This window comes from Miniopterus natalensis, chromosome 5 (genome assembly GCF_054644295.1).
Source record: "Miniopterus natalensis isolate mMinNat1 chromosome 5, mMinNat1.hap1, whole genome shotgun sequence".
In the NCBI taxonomy this organism is placed as follows: domain Eukaryota; kingdom Metazoa; phylum Chordata; class Mammalia; order Chiroptera; family Miniopteridae; genus Miniopterus; species Miniopterus natalensis.
The window spans coordinates 18,472,976-18,497,384 of record NC_142085.1 but is presented as its reverse complement, the minus strand read 5'-3'; the positions used below and the strand labels follow the sequence as shown (position 1 = coordinate 18,497,384).

Below are 24,409 nucleotides of genomic sequence, written 5' to 3'. Positions count from 1 at the left end.
GTCTGACTTTTTATATGTTTCTTTATTTATAGGCATCTCCTTTATCCAGTCAGCGTGAACGTGCTCTTTAAAAAAGGCTTGTTTCCCACAAACAAGAGGAAAATCACGGAGTTCTATCAGCATTTTCAAACTTACGACGAAGGTTTTGAGCACGGGTCCCAAATGCCAGAACATCTTCTCAGGTAGAAGCAGCCCTTTCCCGTAACGACTGCGTTAACCGGGCTCCTCACAGCAATTCCGTCTCCCATTTCTCTGCTCTGAGTAGATGGGACAGCAGGGAAGTGGGGAAGGGAGCAGTTTCTTGTGACAGGTTGGCTTTCGGAGGGATAGGAGAGAGACGCGTGTTTCCTTCCCTTCTTTTTAATCTGGGGGAGCAAAAATGGGAGGGGCGGCAGGGCGAGAATGACTGGGAATATGAACATCAGGGTGAAATGAGGCCTCTTATCCCACTCACAGCGGATCGTCACAGTCACAGCTTCGGGTCGGACCCGTGCTAAATTGTCGGGTGTGGCGCGTCTCACATCAGACACCGCGGCCACTCTGAGGCCAAAGTAGGTGCGGCCCAGTTCATGTCTCAGAGCCGGCTCGGGTGAATGTTTATTAAATGTCTCGAATGCAAAGTCATGATTATTTTACTTCTTGGCAGTTTGTCTGCGATGGTTAATGGTCAGAAAAGATTAAAAGCGTTATAGCCGGTTCGCTTTACCTGGCCTAATCCAGCAGCGGGTCCCCGCACTGGCTTTCCATCCTTATGTAAGCGACAACAGCCAGAGTAAAGTAGACCCAGCGGACCCTGGGCCCTGTTTTTTAGTTCAGTGCCAATCCTATAGGAATTCAAAAATTTATTTGTAAAAGACTCTAAAGTTTCCCTCAGTTTTCCTTGTGGACTAATAAGCCTGAGGGTAGAACTCTAGTGAAATTCTAGCTGAAGAGGAAAAATTTGGAGAAATAGTTATAATTCCGTAGACATGCCCCATTTCATACTGTGACCTGTGACTCCTAAAGTGCTTTCAAGTTGATTGATATACATATTTTTTTCTCACCTAGAAACTGGTCAAAATCCAAAAGGTGGTTTCTAGCATTTTTTGAGAAAAACATTCCAGATATAAAAACATACAAATCTGAAAAAGAGAATTCCGTGGTAAGTATATCTTATCTTTTTTTGCTAAAATACGTGAGTTGAAGACAATAATAAACTATGATTGTTAAATGTATGTTTTCGTTAAAGGTCGCGAGATTATTTAGATACCATTTTTGTGCCACACATTGGTGTTAGACATATTTACATGCGTTATTTTATTATTACATCCTGCAATAGTGAGCTAGGTATTAATTCTGTTCTACACAAGAAACACCTGAGGCTACAGACCACCAAAGAAAATAAAATTGCGAGGTTATTTATTCATGTATTAGACAGTTGGCTGTGTCAGCAGTGACAGGTGGGAGTTATGGCAAATTACGCAAGGTTAAAAAAGCTCTACAAAATGGACTTCATTCTTGATGCCTCTAGTTGTTTCTCTTTTCAAATGCAAGGAGACAATATGGTATAATTTTAAAAGCTGAGCACTAGGAGTCAGTGTCTTAAATGTCCTAGGTCTGTGGTTCTTCAAGTATGGTCCCCAGGCCTATGGTACCAGCATCACCTGGAAACCATGCAGGTAGAAACTCTGGGGCAGTGCCTAGCAGTGTGGTTTCGTAAGCCTTCCAGGCGGTTCCAGTGCTTGCTAATGATGGTTCTCATCCTGGCTGCTCATTAGAATCTGGGGGAGCTTTGAAAATGACCTGGTTCTGCAGACCCACCCTCAGACACTAGGATTCATTGAGAATGAATTGCCTAGGCCCAAATCTGGTCCCCAACTGTATGACCTTTGGTTAACAAGTAATCTCTTTCCTTGGTTTGGTCACCTACCTCATAGAGTGGCAGGGATTAAATGAGTTAATGTTTGTAAAACATTTAGAACATGGTAAGGACTACCTGAAAGTTTATCATTGTTATCATTTTTAAGAAATGACTCCAGATCTTTTAGTATTTAAGATCATGTCAAGCCCAGCCAGCATGGCTCAGTGGTTGAGCATTGACCTATGAACCAGGAGGTTATGGTTCAATTCGTGGTCAGGGCACATGCTGGGTTGCAGGCTCAATCCCCAGTAGGGGTGTGTGCAGGAGGCAGCCGATCAGTGGCTCTCTCATCACTGATGTTTCTCTCTCTCTCTCTTGCCCTCTCCCTTCCTCTCCCTGAAATCAATAAAAACATATTTAAAAAAATAAAAAAATAAAGATCACATCAGACGCTTTTGTTTGTTTCTAGTTAGTATAGCCAATGTTATCACAGGCAGCTCTAACACTGGAGAAGAGGAGAGCCTTAGGAAAAGGAGTGCTCGAATGTCTCCCTCCTGAATAGGGGGACTAGGAAGCTGTGCTGGAAGGCCCTTTATTAACAAACTGCATTTCAGCTAATGATTCTATTTCAGAAACAGACCCAGACAAGCACACATTTTAGTTTGCATTATTTTTCAGGATTTAGGGTAAAACCACGTGTGTGTATAAAAGCTCCACTCGACAGGTCCTGAATCTATGGGTGTAGCATAAAGGGTGTCGAATGTCCCAGCTAAAACTCCTATTTTCTTACTCTGAAGAAATGAGACTCTTTTATTTTTATTTTTAAATTAAATATATTGGGGTGACATTGGTTAATAAGGTCATATTGGTTTCAAATGTACAGTTCTATGATTCATCATTTGTATATTGCATTGTGTTCCCGCTACCCAAAGTCAAATCTTTTTCCATCACCATATATTTGACCCCCTTTACCTTTTATTTTTAAATCCTTACCTGAGGATTTTTATTGATATTAGAAAGAGAGGAAGGGAGGGAGGAAGGGAGGGAGGAAGGAAAAGAGAGAGAGAGAGAGAGAGAGAAACATCGATTGACTGTGTCCTGTACACACCCCAACCAGGGATCAAACCCACAACCTAGGTATGTGCCCTGACCGGGAATCGAACCCACAACCTTTTGGTGTACAGGACGATGCTCCAACCAACTGAGCTACACTGGCTAGGGGCCCTTTACCCTTTACTACCCCCACCCCCTTTCTCTCTGTGAGGTTTTCTTTCCCCATCACCATTTATCTCTCTCATACCCTCCTGTACCTCCCTCCACCCCTGAAATGAGGCTTTTTAAATCATAGCCACTGTAGCTCCCTATTTGAATCAAGGCAGACTTTGAACTTTGCTCACATTCTTCCTGTGTTTAGGACATTCATGAGCACGTTAACTTCATTTTTGTATGTATTGCTTCTGCTTCCCTCTGGAAGGCTTCTGTTTTGATACCCACATTTTTTTGAAAAGTGGGCTGAGAAGAAAAGATTATATTGTGTTCTGCATAAGTAGATTTCAATGGCCTACTTAAGCAGAAGACTGAAAGAAGTTTTTTTCGTTGTTTTTTTAAATATTATGCACATATTTGTCACATCATAAATATCAAATATGGTAATTTCTTCCATGTGAGTCTAGATGTATATTAAACTAGTATTTCCATTTACAGAGTAGCATATCAAAAGAATGAAATACATCTATAGGGCTTTTCATGAGATATAAACTTGGTGTTGTAACAGCTTCCATCGTAAGTATGGTGGAAACCAGCTTTAAATGAAATTTATCCTTAAACTATTTTCAGTTCTGCTAATTCATTGTCACAAAAACCAATAACAGTGAGACACCGCCGACGTTTACGGGTGCTTACTCCATGCCAGGCATGGTGTTCCACATTTCACAAATTCATTTCTCGTTCATTTTTCACAACAGCTTTCATGCCCAGAAAACCGGGGATTATTAAAACCAGAAAGCCTGGGATTAGAGTGGTTAATCACTTTTGGAGCTTTACGTGCCTTGGTAACAGCAACAGTCTCTCATCATATATTTTCTTTGATAGTGATTTAAAAGTTATTCTCTGTGTTGTAGGATCTGAAGCAAAACCACTACATTGTGGGACAAGGCAATTCTCTTAGTCCCTGCTCCACGAGGGTGATGGATTGTGTCTAACGGGGCAGCGTAGTGCAGTGGCTGAGTGTGGGCCCTGGAGCCAGCATCAGCCTCACAGGGCCTGCATCCCGGCCCAACCACCTATGAGATATATGTCCCTGCAAAGTCCCCTAACTTCACTGTACTTCAGTTTCCTCAAATGTAAAATGAGGATAATAGTATTTACCTCTTGGAGTCGGGTGAGGGTTGAATGGATTAAATGCCTGTAAAGCACCGAAGACAGCACTTGCCTTAGCAAGCAGCGACTAGACGTTAGCTACCGTTATTTCCATCATCTGAACCTGAGTTGCTTAAGATTCAAAGTGCACAAGTAACTTAATGAGATTGCTGTGGTGTCTGAATTTCCTCCTCATCCTGGGGACTAGGCACAGGCAAATCTGAGGAAACCTTTCTATGAACAAAATACCTTCATGGTATTTGTGTGATGACCTGAGAGCAACCATAGTAGGTAACCTTGCATGGGGCCATATTTCACCCGGCACCATTCAAGGCAAATGTCAGTTTTCCAAGTGGTTTTACAGAATTACAGGATTTATAATCCGCTGGCTCGGCAGTTTTCTCTCCCATGGTGTGTAGCCTGAGGATCTGCATGTCCGATTGGAGTAGGGTTTTCTTCTGAATACTTCAGAGAGCTGTGTTTCTTTTCCTAAGAGCAGAGGTTTTTTTTGTTTTTTTCTAAAGTAACATTTGTCAAAAATGGTAACTCATTTAATTCTCACAACAATCCTATGAACATTTTGTAGATGAAAGTGAGACATTCAGGGCTTAAAGTAACTTGTCCAAGGTTACCCAGTTCTTAAATAACTTAAGTCAAGTTTCAGTTCCACATGGAAGAATCTTGGAAGTTGTCCTTTCATCCTAACAAGTAAGAACCTGAACAGACTAAAAATCAACAACTTTTCTTGGATCCATCAGAGAGGGAGGGCACAGGGCAAATCACGGCTCCCAAGATTTGAGGGACCAACAGGCAAATGCCCGGTATTTTGCTGAGGATTTTTGCTTTTTTTTAAAAATTGATTTGAGAGAGAGAGAAACATCAATTTGTTGTTCCACTTATTTATGCATTCATTAATTGTTTCTTGTATGTGTCCGGACCGAGGACTGAACCTGCAACCTTGGCATTTGGGGTGACGCTCTAACCAACTGAGCTACCCGGCCAAGGCTGCATCTATATCGATGAGAGATATTAGTCTGAAGTTTTCTTTCCTTATAATGTCTTTGTCTGGCTTTGGTAATTAGTATAATGCCAGCCTCATAGACTGAGTTAGGAAGTACTCTCTCTATTCCTATCCTCTGAAAGAGATTATGGACAACAGGTATAATTTCATTTTTAAATGTTTGGTAGATTTTACCAATGAACCCATCTCAGCCTGGTGCTTTCTGTTTTGGAAAGTTAATTAATTATGGATTCAGTTTCTTTCCTAGATATGGGCCTATTTAGGTCATCTGTTTCTTTTTGTGAGAGCTTCTTTCAAGGAAGTGGTCCATTTCAACTAGGTTATCAAATTTGTAGGAAAAGAGTTGTTAAAAGTATTCCTTTATTATCTTTTTAATTTTCATGGACTCTATAATGATGTCCTCTCATTTCTGATATTAGTAATTTGTGTTGTTTCTCTTTTTCCCCCCTCTCTTAACCTGTATAGAGGCTTATTGATTTTATTGATCTTTTTAAAGAACCAGCTTTTGATTTCATTGATATTTTTCTTTCGATTTTCTGTTCTTAGTTTCATTGATTTCTGCTTGAATTTTTCTTTCTTCTGCCTACTTTGGGTTTAACTTGCTTCTCTTTCAACTTCCTAGGGTGGAAACTCAGATTATTGACTTGAGAATTTTCTTGTTTTCTAATATACCCATCAATACTATCAATTTCCTTCTAAGCAATCCATATAGAATATTTTCACTGTTCTAAAAATCCTCTCTGCTTTGCTTGTCCATTCTTGGCTCTAAAACACAGCATAACAAATTTGAAAGAATAGAAATCATATAATATCTACTTTCAGAACACAGGGTAACTAAACTAGAAATCAGTAGCAGAAAGGAAAAATCCCAAAACATGTGGAGATTAAACAATGCGCTTCTAAATAACTCATGGGTCAAAGAAGAGCTCTTAGGAGAAATTAAAATATTTTGAAACACATGAAAATGAAAACACAACCTACCAAATTTTGAGATGAAGCAAAAGCAGTGCTTGTAGCATAATTGTCAAAACTTGGAAGTTTTGCCCTTCAATATGTAAATAGGTTATAATGATAGATATATGTCATTATAGATTTGTCCAAACCCATAGAGTGTACAACACCAAGAGTGAACCCTAAGATAAACTATGGACTTTAGGTAATTGTGATGTGTAGGTTCATCCGCGGTGAGAAATGTAATTTACTGCTAAGTGATGTTGATAATGGGGAAGATTATGCATGTGTGGGGTAAGGGTTATAAGGAAATCTCTGTACCTTCCTTTCAATTTTACTGTAAACCTAAAAAAATAAAGTCTTAAAAAAAATTGAAGGCAGATTTTGAAGCAATATGGTAAGGGAGCTGAGCTCTGGAGTCCCTACTCCTAATTACTGCACAGGGAGTAAGTGTGCAAATCCCTTGGCAGGCCTCAAACAGCAGACCTGAGAGTGGCAGAACTAATACCTTTTGGATAAAAGAAAAATGCGTGGTCTTCTGTTTATTAACGTCAGTCTTCGTCACATGGCTGTGGTTTGACAATACTTTTTTCTTTTAAACAGACACTAATGCAGGCTTTGCTGGATATCATAGAGATGGAAACAAATGAACAAAGTCCCAATTACGGGCTTCTGCTACTTTGGGCTTCTTTGTCCAACGCTGTCCCTGTAAGTATGTTAGCGAAGTAGGGGGTACATTCCTGTCTACTCACTTTCAATGTTCTCCTCTCTTTCCTTTCTTTTTTTTACTTCTTATGGGGAAGAAAAAGACTGCAGTGGAGTTGTTTGTAAGATAGAAAAATAAACCTGAATATCTAGTGAAATCTGATAAGAGCACAGAGGGGCCGAAGCGGAGACCTGGGTGAATTCTGCGTCTGAAGGGCAGCGTGTCCCAGGCTGAGGGAGAAGCTTGCCCCCGGGGGTCCGCTGTGACGACACCTGCTTACGGAGCCCGTCCTCTGCCCTGCAGTGTGCCCAGCATGGGGGCTGCAGAGATGAGCAAGGCTTGGCCCCTCCCGTTTACTGGGGAGAGGGTAGGTCAACGGGGAGTTCCAGGTAGAACTGGCTTTGAACCCAGGTAACCCCAGTTACAGCTCCAGAGTCTCATGGAGGGAATCTCAGCTCTGAGCGTCCATTTACTTGTGGGTAAAAAGGAGATAAGGAAACTCCTGGTCATGTCCTAGGACTTGAATGCTTATTAATAGTAACTCTCATTTCTCTGCAAGGCCGTTGTGAGGATTTGAGGTAAGGCCGCCTGGTCCCTGGGGAATAGGGTCCTCTGCCCTCCCCGGGCCCCTTCTGCTCTGCGCCGCCCTGTTTGCATTACCTGCCGTCTTGGTCCTGTAGGCCTTCTGGTGAATGGACCTGGCGGCGTTGGAGCTCACAGTACTTCTAAAGAGAGCGGACACTTTGTAAATAGTTTTTTTAAAGCTGTTATGAACTAGATTAAAGCCATGAGACTTTCTGCCTCTTCATGTCCGATGCACACCGGTTCCCTGTGTCAGGAGATTTCACATTAGCCTAAGCTGCACTTATATTATCTGAGAAATTAAAGGGTGACCTTCTTTATACATTTGTTTTCTACTTAACAGGAACGCTCAGATCATCACTAATGAGAAATGTGGTCATTTTTTCTTCTAATAGAGGGAAATACGATATGTTCAGTATTATTTATATCTTCTTCATCTTCTGAAGGCCAGGGTTGTTAAAGGCTTTCTAAATACTGACATTCTAGTTTCCTTTACCCTGTTTCAAAACTTACCGGGTAAAGAGCAGAAATAGAAATTCCCACTGCTCTGCCCAAATGTGTGGCAACCACTAGAAATATAACACAGTCTAATTAATCCTTTCCTTTCCTTCACAGACCATGAATATTAATCTTTGATTTTTCCTGACTCAGTTTTCTTGGACACTGATTAAGTGGTAGCAAAATTAAAAAGGAAACATCAAAACAGCTCCCAAAGCAGCAGCAAAACAGCCCCGCCTGCCCCAGGATTGACTTTCCAGATCCCATTAGAAAGGTCCCCCGGAAGAAGGGGACACAAAGCCCCATTGATCTGACTCAGGGGAAGTCAGTTCTTTGGAATTTGTTCCTGGCACTAGTCTCAAAGGATTCAAATCATTAATTTCAGAAAGGAAGTGTCCGATGATTAGTGAAAGTTCCATCTCACTGGCTTCTGTCGGCACTTCCAGGAGGCAGCTGGTCTGCGGGCAGAGACCCCAGAAGGCTTTAGGTCATGTCCAAAGCCAGATCCCAGTGCTGGGTGACAGTGGGCCAGTTGTTAAACCTCTCTCATCTCCAGTGTCCTCATCTGTAATGTAGGTGTAATGATACCCACTTCATAGGATAGTTGTGAGGGTTATATTGGTAATAAATGGAAAGTGACTAACAGTCCATGGCACAAGTTAGGTGCCCAATAAATGTTAGTTTTGTTCTCTTATGAAAAGTAAAGCCATGGTTTCAATCAGTCATTATTTTCCATTAGTAATCAACTGTCCTGGCTTCCAAAATGTGACCACTCAGATGCCCCGGGGCAAGAGCAGCCGCTGCTGTCCTGGTTCCTGTGGTCTCCCATCACTGCTTAGAGAACTGCTGAACATCCTGCCAGAGGTGTAGGTGGCGAGCGTGACATTTCTTGGTACCTAGATAATATTTTTAGCTTTTGTCCTACTCTTACTCTGCCTGATGGGCTTGGCACAGGGCACTGGGAGGTTCCTTTATCACCCAGGTAAACTTTGGTGGGTTGGCCCAAGATATTAACCATGATTTATGAAATTGTTTGTATGCTAAAACCATTTCCAAGTTCCAAGAGATTTCTGACTGCCAAGTGAACTTTTAAAGAATAGTTTTGCAAGTCTAATCTCAAAACTGACATTTTGCATTTTTAAATCTGCTTCCTTGAAGCTCTTTCTAAACACTTTTAGCAGTGGCCCTCAGCCCCCACCCTACACCCTCCCACCCTCAACTCCCACAGCATTTATTATCTGTGCCATTCATTCCCTCTATATTTACTGTTTTTTTCATCTCATATCCCATACTAGATGTGAAAGTTCTTTGGGCAAGAATTACGTCTTTTTTTAAAGCTTTTGTTTTTTAATTGATTTTTTTTAGAGAAAGGGAGGGAGAAAGAGAGACAGACACACACACACATCAATGTGAGAAAAAAACATTGGTCAGTTGCCTCCCGAATTCACCAGGACCTGGAATTAAACCCGAAACCAAGGTATGTGCCCCGACTGGGAATGGAACCTGTCGCCCTTTGGTGCACAGGAGGATGCTCCAACCAACTGAGCCACACCAGCCAGGGCACGGAATTACAGCTCATACAAATTTGTGTTTACCATGATTGGTCGAGACTCTCTAACATGTTATAGAGACTCCATCAATATTTGTTAAATCTTTTTTTTTTTAATGAAGGAATAAATGATGCTGAAGAGCATACTCGACTCATCTCTGACACAGCAAGGCAGAGCTTTTCTCTCTGTTCCTGTCACCTTTGTTCTTGCCTCTGCAAAACAGTGGAAAGGCAAGGCAGCGACTGCTTCTGCAGGTCCCTAAGCCAGGTGGCCCTTCTTCTTCTGCCCAGCCCTCACCATGGACTTGACCCCTTTGGCAAGATATTAATTGGTACTTTTGGGAGCACTTTTCAACTCCCTTCCCACATGTGGGTGAACAAAGGCCTTTTATTTTTAAATAAGTAATTTGGGTTTCTAAAGTATAAAGGATTTTTAGAAGCAAAATCTGTTAAGAAAAAAAGCATTAAAAATGATATCTATTTTATAGCTCGCTATAGTTATACCATTGTATAGCTATCTATAGTTTAGCTGAATTCCTTTTGTTTCTTATAAAAATAAGTATTACCCAATTTTAGTGAATCTCTATAACTCTAAGCACCTAAAACCTTAGAACTCTCTTTTTTGTAATTGAAAATCTATGTACGACCCTAATATTTTTCCCCCCAACATGATCTCTGTCTCTTTAAATAAGATGAACTGAGTATGGAGTCATTATTAATTAAATAACGGTAATTCAGCACTTCCATCTATATAATAGTAGAAAGAGCCTGGAGAAGAGAACTCTCTGGGCATCTTACTTCTACTGTAAAAACACACTAGATGATCTCTAGGGTAATTCTTTCGTAACCTGGAAGATGCCACAGAAAGTGGGCCTCCGCTCGTAGTGGCCTGGCTTTACCACAGTGACCCCTCCCCTGCAGTGTAATGTCACCGAGGGGAAAGCAGTAGGCAAACTGAACTAGGCTCCGGCAGAGCACCTCCTTCCACTCAATTGCTCTTCCTCTTCTGACCACAGAGGGGAGTATTGGAATTATTTTAAGGTACCTGAAGTTTCTTCACAAAAAGAGCAAAAAGACTTAAGTTACACAAAGTGTTGTCTAAGTCATATTTCAGGACTGGTTTTCCTAGACAAGATTTCTTTTACAGTACATGTTTACTGAGAAATAAAAAACGCAAAATTCAAGCTTCTTTTAATGATTTTGTACTGGTTTCCTTTATTGTGTAACCTAGGAATGGGAGTAAAAACATTTCCTTGAGTTAAGAGAAAGCTAATTTTTGAGACGTATAGCAGTATAACTTTATTTTATAGTACTGCAATGAGGAAAGGTCTGAAATACTTTTGTTTGGTCGAGCGACTTATTAAAATGTTCAATAGGGTGCGAAAGGACCTGTTTTTTATATTGAGTACTCTCATAATTCAGTTTATGAGATTTTATGTATAGTTTCTGGGGCTTATTTAAAATTGCCATGTTTCATTTGCAGAATATATGATTTGGCTGTATTTCAAGGAAATTAAATCTTGAAAAATGTTTTTGTTTTGGATTTGGATTAACATTCTTAAGTGGTATAATTTGTTGTTTCTAAATACTGCATGCCTATGTAATATTTTATATATTGTGTATTAGTAAAAAAAAAAATCCCACTTTTCGCATTTTTCAGTGACGATAGATTAATGGGTGAAACTATAGGGAGAGAATAAAATTATAAATTGAGATTAACATCTCTTTTTAGAGATTAACATCTCTTTGTTCATAAAACCTAGTTGTGTTCAAAGATGCTCTTGAACATGCTTTTAAGTTTAACTTAAACATTCTCTTTGTTTCTTTCAAATGTTTCAGCCTAATATTAAGTATGCCTTTGTTTACTTCCAAAGAAGGTTGCACTTTTTGATACATGCCTTTCTCTTTAAGATTGCATTCTGGACCCTTGGATTTGTCCTCTCTCAGCCCAGTATCCACACGGCCGTTACGGAAGGCATAGCATCTGTGTTTGGCCCAGCAGGTACTAAAGCTGCATTAAATTACACAATCGAAGAGACATCTAATAACGTGTGCTTGTTACACATCGCCGGTGAATTTCATAGAAATTCAATACAGTATAGTCCAAAATTGAACGTAACTGATGTGTTTTAAGATATGCATGGATCAGGTAAAATCCTAGAATTTAATTACAGTCAAGGGTTTTAGAGGTCACCTTGCCTAAGTCCCTTATTTTCCAAATAATGACATAACTGCGAGGGAGGTGGTGACTTGCCCAACTTCCCTAGATGTATAAATGTGTAATGTGCAGGGCTTTTTCTTCTGATCTCTTGACCCCTTATCCCAACTAAGCTATAAGTCCATAGTTTTGGAATTCAGGATTTCCCACATTTTATAAAAGTGATACGGTGCATAGCGCATATATTACATAAGAGTACTAATGGGGTAGAGGGATCAGGTAACATTTTACCACCAAAAGAATTATTTTAAAAGTTACAGTTGTTAGAGATTTCGGGGGGTTAAAACCATGGATAGGGATTGCTGCCCTTCTTTCTTTGGTTCAGATTCCAGCTCTTTTCTTGTCATTTGTTTTAAAAAGCAGAAATAATCTTGAATGGAGAGGGCTAGACTGCTTGTTTATTCAACATAATTTGACCTGTTTTGGAATAGATTTTTTTAAAAACCTTAATTAACGTCAAATTATGCATTCTAATGTGAAAAGAGTAACACATGACTTAGTTTTTTTGGGGAAGAAAACAATACAATAGTAGGACAAAAAAGAAGATGACATTTAACATGTATCTTCCCCCCTTCATGATTGCTGAAAATATTTTATTTGGGATCTTCATTTTCCACTACTTCTTACTGAGTTAAACCAAAAGCGAATTGGCTTGACCAGCGTGACTGTCTGAGCCCTACTGTTCTGAGCCTTGCGTGTGAGTCAGCAGGTGCTGGACCTCATCTCACGGAAGGGGTGAGCGTCAGACTCACTGAGGACCAGCAGTGCTCACAAGGCAGATTGGGAGAGACCGTGGTGAACCTAAGACCTAAGAGAAGGCTGCCTCTATGGAGCTTCCATCTGCAAAGCTAATGGAGACGTGCATGCTGCGTGCCCACAAATGGGAGGGAATGCGTCCTTGATGGCCACAAATTCTCCCCTACATTTCCTTACGAGGGTCTTCACCTGACTCAGGGCTCTCCAGTGGTCTATAGGAAACAAAAAGGTACAGATGGGAATGGTGGGAATAAAGTGGGAAACCTATCTGACCCCAAGGCCACAACACAAGTATTGCATTATCTAATTTCTACTGTGCTTGAGTCTTGAACACAGTTCTTATGGAGAAAGAGAAAACCTTTGTTCTTTCTTCACGTTCTGGTTTTGTTTTTATTTTATCATCTTTATTGTTGAAAGCATTACAGATGCCCCCCTTTTCTCCCCTTGACCCCCTCCTTCCCACTCCCCCTGCCCCCAGGCCTTCACCACACTGTGGTCTGTGTCCATGGGTTATGGGTAGATGCACGGAAGGCCTTTGGTTGATCTCTTCCTGCCCCTCACCCCCCAAGGCCTTTGGTTGATCTCTTCCTGCCCCTCACCCCCCTTCCCGCTGAGAATCCTTAGTCTGTTGCATGCTCCCATGCCTCTGGATCTGTTTTGCTTGTCAGTTTATTTTGCTCATTAGATTCCACATATAAGTGAGACCATGTGATATTTGTCTTTCTCTGACTGGTTTATTTCGAATAATACTCTCCAGGTTATTTTTAGAACCTATTATTTTCCTTTGGCAGAAATTTGCTCCTTCTAATAGTGGTACCAGGGTAATAGCTATACTTATATCAGTGCTTTCAGTTTGTAAGACTCTTGTAGAATTGAAAACAACTTATAAAAAAAAAATCAAACATGTATTGCCATGCTTCTTTGGTAGCAGTTCAGATCAATGCATGCATAACCAATAGTAGTACCTTCAGGATTTTAGATGCTGTGAGAGGAGACCACAGATCTTTGATGGCTGATAGAAAGGAAGATATCCATGTACCTGTACAAAGGATCTTGTCAAAGAAAGAACGTTAGAGTGCATGGACCAAGGATCTGACTCAGTATGGCAGTTTTCCCACTTTTATGCTCTTTTCTATCACAAGGTCACTATTTCCGTCTTGGACGTATCCTCCGTGAATTTCCAATCCTGCATCTTTCTGGCCTCAAAACTCACCCCTAGAGCCCATCACAGGCACTTTGCCCAACTTTCTTATAAAACAAGTTTAAGGGTCAAGACTGCTATTGAATAATTGGTCTTTTGTGTCTGGCTTCTTTTACTTAACATAATATTTTATGTTGTGATGTTTTACTTGATTTTCAGATGTGATCCACCCTTGTATTCCCGGGGTAAATTCTACTTAGCCATGGTGTATCATCCATATGACATAATTTTTATATATTGCTGGATTCAGTTTGCTAGTATTTTGTTGAGGCATTTTTACATTGACATTAATATGGAATATTAGTCTAGTTTTCTTGCGATGTCTTAGTCTGGTTTTGGTATTAGGATAATTCTGTCGTTATAGAATGACTTCAGAAACGTTCCCTACTCTTTTTTTTTTTTTTTTTTTGTAGAGTTTTTAAAGGATTGATGTTAATTCTTCATTAACCATATGGTAGAATTTACCAGTGAAGTAACCTGGTCCAGAGACTTTTTTTTTGTGAGAGGGTTTTTCTGCTTTTTAAAAAAATTCATTCTCTCTATTTATTGCAAGCGTATTCAGATTATCTATTTCATCTGGAGTCAGTTTTGTAACTTCTTAGGAATTTGCCCATTTCATCGAAGTTATTTAACTTGTTGTCATACAGTTATTCATAGTATTCCCCATAACCCTTTTTATTTCTGTTAGTCACAAGGAAAACACCTCCCATCTTATCTGGGTAATGTGTCCTCTTTCTCCCCCCCGACCTTGGTCAATGTAGCTAAGGAGTTGCCAGGATTGTTCGCAAAGAACTAACTTTTGGTTTTGTTTATTTATTTTTATTTTTTCTATTGATATTGTACTTTTTCATTTACTTCTGTTCCAATCTTTATTATTTATAATTTCTATCTCTTTATTGATATTTTCTACTTAGTTCTTTGCCTTGATTTCTTGATTTCTTTGAATAGATTTAAAATATCTGGAATCTTGTTTTAGTAACACCAACATCTGGGTTTCTTCAGGGATAGTTCTATTGATTGCTTTTTTTCTCTGTGTATGATGAGTATTTTCTTGTTTCATGTCTTATTTCATATTTCTTTTTGCATGTCTTGTAATTTTTTGCGAAAACTGGATATTTCTCATATAATGTGGCAACTCTGGAAATCAGATTCTCCTCTCTTCTCAGGGTTTATTGTTATTGTTGCTCATTGTTGTTGTTTGTTTAGTGACTTAGTTTGTATTCTTTATCATATGTGACCACTTATGTCTCTGCTTTGTTAGTTTAGTGTTCAGCCAATACAGAGATTAGACAGAGATTGCTTTTCACTAGGAACCAGCCTGCCTCCCATTCTTTTTTTTTTTTACTTTATTTTTATTTTTTTCTATTTAAAAAAATTTTTTTTTTTAATTTTATTTTTGTTTGTGCCTCCCATTCTTTATCAAAGGACTGTGTGCATGTTGAGGCCTGCCTGCAACACTAGGCCAGGCAGCTGACGACCCTGCCTTAGCTTTCACCTCCTGCTTGCACAGAACCTCAAAGTCAGCCATTGGTGAGACGTCGGGGCCCTCTTAGGTCTTTTCTGAGCATGAGTAAAGCCCCGGGCACTTGTTCAGTTGTACACAAGTGCATGGCCTTCAATATTTCCAGGAATGCACTGGATCTCTTCAAAGCCCTTAGGACATCTCATTTCCTAGCTTTTTATTTTAATATTTTTGGTTTACTTGTTGTTTGTCCCAACTGTTATCTATTGCCTCAGGTAGCTGCCAAGTTAAACAACTATCTTTAAAAGTTTTCAGCCAACATCCCTGAGGAAAAGACTTTTTCCACTGGGGAGCTCCAAGTCAGGTCAGATCAAGACAGTCTTGCAAGTGGGATTTTTCCAGGGAACTGCCAGACTGGTCAAATAATGAGAATTTTCTAGGAATGAGGTTTCTGAGTAGTTCCAACCCTGTTCTACCCTCTCTGGTGGCTGCTGGGCTACTGATTGCAGTATGTCTGCAGGCTATTGGCGTTCAAGGTTACCGTGGAGCTGTAGAGAGGGTGATGGCAATAGGGCAAGTTAAAATGTCATTAAGGTTGCTGTTTTTACCAACATTGAACCATTTTTCTTGGAGATGCACTCCTTGAATTGCTGCAAGCCTTTGGTTAATTTCTAGAGTTCTGAAAAAGTTGATCCTCACCATTTTTACCAGATTTCTCATTGGTTTTAAAGAGGGAGCCTTTGAAGTCCTTTTATACAGACACCACCCTGAACCATAGATTTTTGTTGTTGTTGTTTGTTTTTAAAATATGCTTTTATAGATTTCAGAGAGAGGAAGGGAGAGGGAGAGAGAGAAAATCAATGAGAGAGAAACATCAACAGGATGCCTCCTGCATGCCCCCTACTTGGTGAACCCAATGTTTTGTTTTATTTTTATTTTAGTTAATTTTTTTAATATGTATTGATTTCAGAGAGAGGAAAGGAGAGTGAAAGTCAAAACATCAATGATGAGAGAGTCATTGATCGGCCGCCTCCTGCACACCCCCGACTGGGGATCGAGCCCGCAACCCGGGCATGTGCCCTGACGGGGAATCGAACAGAGATCTCCTGGGTCCTAGGTCGATGCTCAACCGTTGAGCCACTCCTGCTGGTTGAACCCTATGTTTTAAAATTTCATTTAGGAAACCCTCGAGATGCATGTGGATTAACCCTTCCCTGATCTGTTCGTTGACTTGGCGCTGTGAAAAGCAGGGCTGTGAAGACGAGCACGGTGCGGGGTGTGGGGTGCGGGGTGCGGTGCTCTCAAGGAAGCTCCGAAATGCTTTCCTGTAACAGCGCAGGCAGGTTGGGGAGAGTCCGGGAGGCGCCAGGAGAGAAAAAGGGGTGTTTACATTGCTCCTTTGGAGATGTGCAGCTGCTGGTGGGTTCTGCAGGTGCTCTGTGCCTGGAACCTGGCCCTTGCTCCTGTTGGTCATTCAGCTTGAACGCTGTTCCCTTAGGCAGGACTTTTAGACTTACGCTGTCTAAAGACACTTTCCCAGCTCTGCCCAGTGACTCCCTGGCTCATCTTACTCCTTATTTCCTTCATACGCAAGATTATTTATTTATTAGTGTACTTATTTATTTATCTTCTGCCTCCTTCTCTAGAACATAATCTCTCCAGCAGCAGGAATGATGTCTGTCTTGGTCTCTATAGTATCTCCACTGCCTCGACCCCCCAAAATTACTCAACAGATATTTCCTGAATGAATTTAAAGAACAAATATAAGAATATTTTTAAGAGATGAGTGTCTTGGTCTAGCCTTCACTTGCAACTCTGTCACCCATCCCATTAAACCATTTATAGGAAATGAGTGTTTTATGTAAAGAAGTTTTCTGACAGTTTTCACAATTTTCTGCACTTAAGTTTTGAGTTAGCAGAGCCCTAGTCTCAGCCAATATCTGATCCGTAATTTGAGATGCTGAGTAGCTTCAAGCCCAAGAATCCGTATGAGTGGTAACGAATGCTAGCATTTCCAGTGTTTTGAATTCTGTAAAGAATTTTCTTGCCTAACGTTTTATTTTATCCCTTGATCTTTAGTGCAATCTACATTATCATGTCATACAGAAGCTGATAAAGAATATTTTGCTTTGATACAGAGTTTTGGGGTACGATTCCTGGAAATTAGTCATTTAGTTTTAACTTTGAATTTGTAAATTACAACATCTTATTTCAATAGCTTGTCATAACCTCAGAAACACAGTGTAAGAACTGAGACCAATTTCCTGGGTTTAAGTCTAGTCTGAGACACTTACTAATGGTATATTCTTATTCAGGTTACTAAATTCTTGAAGCCTGTTTTCTTTTTGAGATAATAGCAAAATAAGAATGCCTATCTCATGCAGTTATTAGGAAGATATAGCAAATATAAAGTACATGCCACAGTGCCCGTCTTATAAATCTTAACTATGATCAAACTGACTTAAACATGCTAGTTGTATGGAATTTTGTAATCTTTCCATATCATGAAATTAGTAGTTGTTATGACTTTGAGCTTTCTGCTTTCAAATATTCCTCGTTGTTTTTTTGAAATGATATGGTTTTCTTGAATGTTTACAGCAATAAGCGAATTACTTTCATATAAATTGGCTAGCTTGTAAAGGGGCTGAAGTACAGCAGAAATATAACATGAGGCTGCTTATATCTCATATTATCCCAGAGGAGGGAAATGATAGCAGTGAGAACAGCTAATACTTGCAGAGCACTTACTCAGTGCTCTTCTATAAGTGCTTTTCTTACTGACTCAATCCTTGAATCACCCCTTCTAAATGATATTATTTACCCTCATTTTAAACATGAGGAAGATGAAGTACCAATTAGCTAACTTACTCAAGACCACACAGCTAGTAAATGGTAGAACTGTGATTTGAACCAAAGTTTGTCTGGCTCTAGAGTTGATAATACAAATGATCAAATCTCCTTGTCAAATTTTACTGAGAATGTCTGACGTAAGATGCTTAGGTCCAATTTCCAGCTTAATTCCATTTCACGTTGCTTCCATATTAAGCTTCCTAGACCATAGCCCTTGTATACAACATATGCACTCAGGGAATATTCCTGGGGTAGTGTTCGTATGCCTGAGCCTGGTACCGTGGCCTTGGTGTTCTGACCCACCTTTCGGTGCAGAGTCTCAATCTAACTAAGGTAGACATTTGACTACTCTCTAAAAGCACTCTTTCTTTTCTTTCTGTGACGTGTTACATTCATAACACTAAATGTGAGTTCATTTTGATACCTTTATAAGACTTTGCATGTAAGTAAACTTATGGATTTGAAATTTTTTTTCTAAAATATGCACCTCATTTTTGGTTCACCCTATCTATAACCAAACTGTTTTCTAAAACAATATGGTGTGACTGTCAGGACAATAAAATTTACCCAAACAAAATAATGGCAACTGGTAATAAACACCATAAAAAAGGTCTGATTAACAGTTTATGTGTAGAATTATCTTTGCCTATTGTACATCTGTGTCTTCTTCTGACCAAGGCCACTTACCCTTCTAATGACCTCTGTTCATCATCAACCCCTTGGTAGGTTCAACTTCTCTTCCTCCACTGGTTCTTTCTCCTTCATTTGTCAGATCTTAGTGCTTAGCAACATCCAGTGGCTTCATATCTCACTCAGAATAAAATCTAAAGCCTTCATGTGGCCTTGAAGGTGTTTGTCATCCCCACAATCACTCTGCCACCCTTTACCTTTTTTATTTCACCCCAGCCACAATCACTTATTCATTCAACAAATATTTATTGACCCTCTATTATGTGCCAGGAACTGTTTCAGGAGTTTGGAATGTACAAAAAAGGCCAAAGATTACTTCCCTGTTGGTGCTCACATTCTGGTAGGGGAGACAGACAATTAACAATAAACATGATACATAAGTAAACTCCAAAAATATTAAATGATTATAAATGCTATGTAAAAAAGAAAAGAAAAGAAACTAGAGTAAGATAGAAAAAATCAAGAGTGCCCGGAGTGGGGAGGTGGTAGTATTAGATAGTCAGATCAGGCCTGATTGGCAAGGTCTTAAAGGTGACCGGGAGTTAGACAAGCCAGTGTCGAGAGGAAGAGCTGGTTGGGGTCAGGTTGCAGTTGTGGCCTCACTGTGTCCTTACCAAATTCTCTGAGATCATCACCATCAGTGGCATTTCTGTGGCACCAAAGCCAAGTACATGTGGCCACTCGCACCAGATGCTGAATCATGCCGGGTCCCCAGAAACTTTGTCTTGCAAAGAGTGCAGTTGTGCCCGGCCAGCATGGCTCAGTGGTTGAGCATCGACCTATGATCCAGGAGATAGTAGTTTGATTCCCAGTCAGGACACGTGGCCGAGTCACAGGCTTGATCCCCAGCAGGGGGCGTGCAGGAGGCAGCTGATCAATGACACTCTCTCATCATTGATGTTGCTCTGTCTCTCCTTCTCCCTTCCTCTCTCTGAAAAAAATAAAAAATAAAAAAAGAAGACTGCAGTTGCTACCAAGGAACATTCTTTCAGCCTCCATTTCTTTACATCACCAGTTCTTGGTTCAAAGTCTGGATTGGAAAACCTGATTGGCAAAGTCTCATTTTCATGGCAATGGCTGAGCTTCAAGGGAGGCAGGGAAAGCAAACACCTGGCATTTTTCTGCTCTGTGATGATAGGCAAACTTCTGTTGAAATACAGATAGTGCGTAGCCCAAACTGACAAATATCAAGGTGTGTAGATAATATAATATGTATTTTTACAAAAATGTGAGTATAAGAAATAAATATATTTATTATATTACTATATAAATAAATTTTTATACAAACACATTTTATAAATATAACTGTGTACCTTTATATATCTATGTGCATATATACATACATCCCTCCTTTATTCCCAGTGAGGTGATCCCTTGCTTATAAATTCCATGAAAGCAGACTAAGACTTTTTTCAAGAAAATTCATACTTACATGAACTGTGAACGATTTTAATAAACAGTGCAGTGATTAACAGAAACACTGTGCGTTCTGTCCAAAGACAAATGTTCATCTCCTTTATTCTGTTCATTTAAAAATCTGCTCCCTGATAGTTCAACCAAACTGTTTTGTATGTTTTGGTGAAGGGATTTTTCCTAGGTCATTTCCTCTTTCCACAGGGTTTTATCTGTTCTCAACATAGTGAACATCACTATATCCACAGAGATAAAGAAGAAGATTAATAAGTTCTTTGTATTTTTATTTTAGCATTAAACTGTATATTATGACATTATTAAATATCTACATTTTAATTTGTTTAGGTAGCATTTCATTAACCTACCATTATGGTTTACTCTTCTTTTTATTTTAGTTAAAATACAGGAATATGTATTTAGGTGATTCTTATATTTTTAGCTTCATTGTACTTTTGCTTTTTCAAGATAACTGCTAAAGGATTACTAGATCATGAAAGATTAATCAACGCAGTGTAACTAGTCATAGTTATGGGCAGCTGACCTAAGCACTCCTGGGCATTAACATTTGGGTCCTGTTTAGATAGTGTTTTAAAGCAACGTTTTTTTCTAATTGAGGACTTTTGCCGTTGAGTATCCGGCCACCAGCAGAAGGTCATTTTATCTTAAAAACAAATGAAAATGCACTTGAGTATTTTAACCAGTTGCATTTAACCCAGTCCACCTATTCTTTTTAATATAGGGTAGCATACACAGCACACTTTTTTTTTTTGCCATTCAGTTTTATTGTGCATGTATTTAAGGAAAAATTTACTCAACTTTTTCTTTTAATTTGCAATGAATCAGGTTAGATAATAGAAAAGCACCGCATAGTATTGATTCATGTTTTACATAAAGTCATGATTTGTGCATCATTAAAGGTACATTACAAAATTTTCATTGCATAGGAGTCAAAAATTTGATTCATGAGTTTCAGTCCTGTTACTCACTAATTATGTGACTTTGGATAAAAGAGAAAATTTACTCAGAACCAATGAATAATAGTGTTTTTTTTTAATGGTGCTGAATAGCATCTGGTTTTTTAAAAATATATATATCCTTATTGATTTCAGAGAGAGGTAAGGAGAGATAGAAACATCAATGATGAGAGAGTCATTGATCGGCTGCCTCCTGCACGCCGACTGGGGATCGGGCCCGCAACCCGGGCCTGTCCCCTGACCGGGAATCAAACTGCAATCTGCTGCATCCTGGGTGGATGCTCAGCCACTGAGCCACGCCCAGCCGGGCAATAATGGTTTTTGATGCCACTGTGTTCTGATTTAGTAGCAATCCGGACAGGGGACATACCAACACTGTCAAGTGGCCTGATGCTATTACATGGTGACATTGACTCAAATGGCTACGCTCACCATACACTAGTGAGAAAAGATTCTGTCTCTGCTTATAGTTATAAACAAGTATAAAAACCAGCAGAGTGATAAATGGAGCTCAGATCCTACTCGATGTTCTCGGCAAACCCCATACTGTTTGCATTATTTTAAATCGCTCATTAGTTTTACTTCATTGCATTTAAACATTTGTATTTATTCTTGAAACTTTATAGTTATATCTTACCCATATTATAACTTGTATATCTTGTATATTCTTGGATGTGTCGTAGTATCATCTTGCCAACCTATCACAGCATTCTTGGAGGCCTCTACTATGGCATGGCAAAGACCTGAGTCCTTCAGCTAACTGAGGAAGCCCACTCCCATCACTCCTCTGCAGCCTGCCAGGGCGCAGTGGCTGATAGCCAAAGTAGCGTCTGTGATAGATTCTTGGCCCTTTGAGCTGCGCGTTGACCAAAATATCGAGAAGAGAGATCAAGTAGCAGAGCCAAGGGCACTCCAATGGAGTTATGAACAAAGTTTTGTTATTTTTAAAAAATTCTTTTTCTGGTAGCCTGGCAATATGAACCTAATATGGCTATTTTGGAGGTTATAGCGCATCGGACAGGAAATTTCTTACATAGTCTCATTGTCCTTTCCTAGCCCAGCTTTTTAAATCCTGGAATGGACCCAGAAAACATTCAATTATCTTGGAGCTTCTCACAAACTACTTCGCTCATTCATCAACCTTGAAGAACATATGTAGATTACCTAAGAAAGTGTTTATAAATGCAGGAGGTTTTGCCCAACCAGTGTGGCTCAGTCGTTTGAGTGTTGTCCCAGGAGGTTGCCAGTTCAGTTCCCAGTCAGGGCACATACCTGGGTTGCCACTCAGTCCCCAGTAGGGAGTGTGCAGGAGGGAGCCGATAGGTGTTTCTTTCTCATAGGTGTTTCTCTCTTTCTCTCCCTCTCCGTTCCTCTCTCTGAAATCAATAGAAGTATGTTTAAAAAATAAATAAATGCTCCCTAGCCAGTTTGGCTCAGTGGTTAGAGTGTTGGTCCCCAGACTGAAGGGTCCTGGGTTCGATTCTGGCCAAGGGCATGTACCTCGGTTGCAGGCTTGACCTCTGGCCCTAGTTGGGGCACATGCGGGAGGCAACCAATCTATGTGTCTCTCTCACATCAATGTCTCTCTCTCTCTCTCTCACTCTCTCTCTCTCTCCTCTCCCCCTTCCACTCTCTCTGAAAAGCAATGGAAAAAATATCCTGGGGTGTGGATTAAAAACACAAAACAAAACAACAACAAAATAAATGCAAGAGATTTCATCTGAAACTATTCTACTCCAAATATGTAGTTCTGTTATCTTCTTTTCTCCTTGGCCTTAAAGACCAAGGTGGTGTCATTTTGGAATGACAGCTCATTGCTTTCCGACCCCCTAATCCAGCCGCAAAGTCCAAAGTGAAACCTGCGTGGACGGAGCTGGCCGGGGAGAGGTTTCCTCCGCCCTTTCCTGCCTCTCGCACCTGAAGTGTGCCTTGTGACGCTGTAGCTTCAGCAGGTGGGAGGAGATCCCTCTGGTGGCCGTAGATTATTTGATATCCTTCAAATTTACAAGCCCAGACAAGGTCCTACTCTGGCACGGGTCCTACTCTGTTTTATTAAAGCCCCCACTATCTTGCAACCTGCAACCCACTTTATTTATCCCCCACATTTTTCATTTAGACGCAGTTCTCTGAGTGTTCTGTTGGAGAATTATTCAGGCATCTGGATCATCTTTTTTCCTCTTTAGAAAAGGCTGAGGTAAAGGTCTTTAAGTTGGGTCAACATCTCTCCAGGAAACACAATCCAAATTTAGAATCAACATTTATTTTACATTTTATTATCTACCCAGTGTTATCTCGCTTAGCCAGTATCTCACACTTTTATGTATTAGATATTAGACTATGTCCTTAAAGGTATTATGGTTATAAAGCAGGGTTAATTTTATAATCCCATAACAGAGAAACTGATAACCTCTTTTTAATATATGAGAGAAGTATTTCTTAAAATAACAGGATTTTTTTTTTTTTTTCCCAGAAGGGAGTCTTACGTGGTTGACTTGGTATAGTAGCATTAAGCTTTTCTTGAAATGATAGAATGAAATTTGATATATTTTTATAAGTGCCTGTATGGATGGAAGAAGGGGTGGGGAGAGCCAGCCTGTCGATTCTTAACTCTCTCTCCCCTCGGTCTTGATAAACTGTTCTGAGCGATATTGAGGTCCTTGGTGTCTCCCTCCACCCCTTGCTATCACCGCCTCTTTCACACTGGGTCTGTAGCTGGGAATGTCTAACAAGCAGCTGAGCAGCGTCTTCTTTTAAAAGAATATTACTTCTAAGGTAGCAGTAGGTGTCAGGCAGACTACGGTGCACTGGTCATCTGTCCCAGGGGAGGGCTCTGAACACTTCTGCCCACTGCCTCTTGGTGTGGAGTTGCCAAGGACAACACAGTGCAGTGGGGCCCTGGGTGGCACAAAGCTGGTGTCACAGAGGAAACCAAGATCGGCTGCAGCTGCGGGCATCGGCTCCCCAAGGCCGGCGGCCTCTGCTGTGGCCCACGCAGGGCATTTCCTCTATTTGTGCCCCCCTCTCCAGCAAGGAACACAACCCCGGCCCCTGCCCTCGGAGGACAGATAGCACAGTGGGTTTGGACCGGTTCCATATGCTCTACACACTTTAAGCCCAGACGGAAGAGTACCCCTCCCGGCGCCTGCAACAAGGAAAACTGTTCCCACAGGGGTGAGCCCTGCCCAGGCTGTGCGGCCTCAGGGCCCATTCTAACGTGGCTGAGTTGGGGTCGAAAGGCTGAGACTGCCTTTCCCAACAATAGGAATATGTGTCTTTAATAATAAAATTTTATACTAAATCCTTCAGATGCCAAAAAGCCATATCCAGAAGAACCAGAGCT

General features: G+C 40.3%; 1 protein-coding gene across 1 annotated transcript in view; it reads left to right on the top strand.

Moving 5' to 3' along the window:
• CYP39A1 (cytochrome P450 family 39 subfamily A member 1) overlaps positions 1-24,409 on the top strand; it is a 72,772-nt gene that overhangs the window by 11,823 nt on the left and 36,540 nt on the right. Inside the window, exons 4-7 of the mRNA XM_087817433.1 lie at positions 33-182; positions 1,048-1,141; positions 6,774-6,878; positions 11,417-11,507. Coding sequence (XP_087673559.1) covers positions 33-182; positions 1,048-1,141; positions 6,774-6,878; positions 11,417-11,507 — 440 coding nt within the window. The remainder of the gene's footprint in view (positions 1-32; positions 183-1,047; positions 1,142-6,773; positions 6,879-11,416; positions 11,508-24,409) is intronic.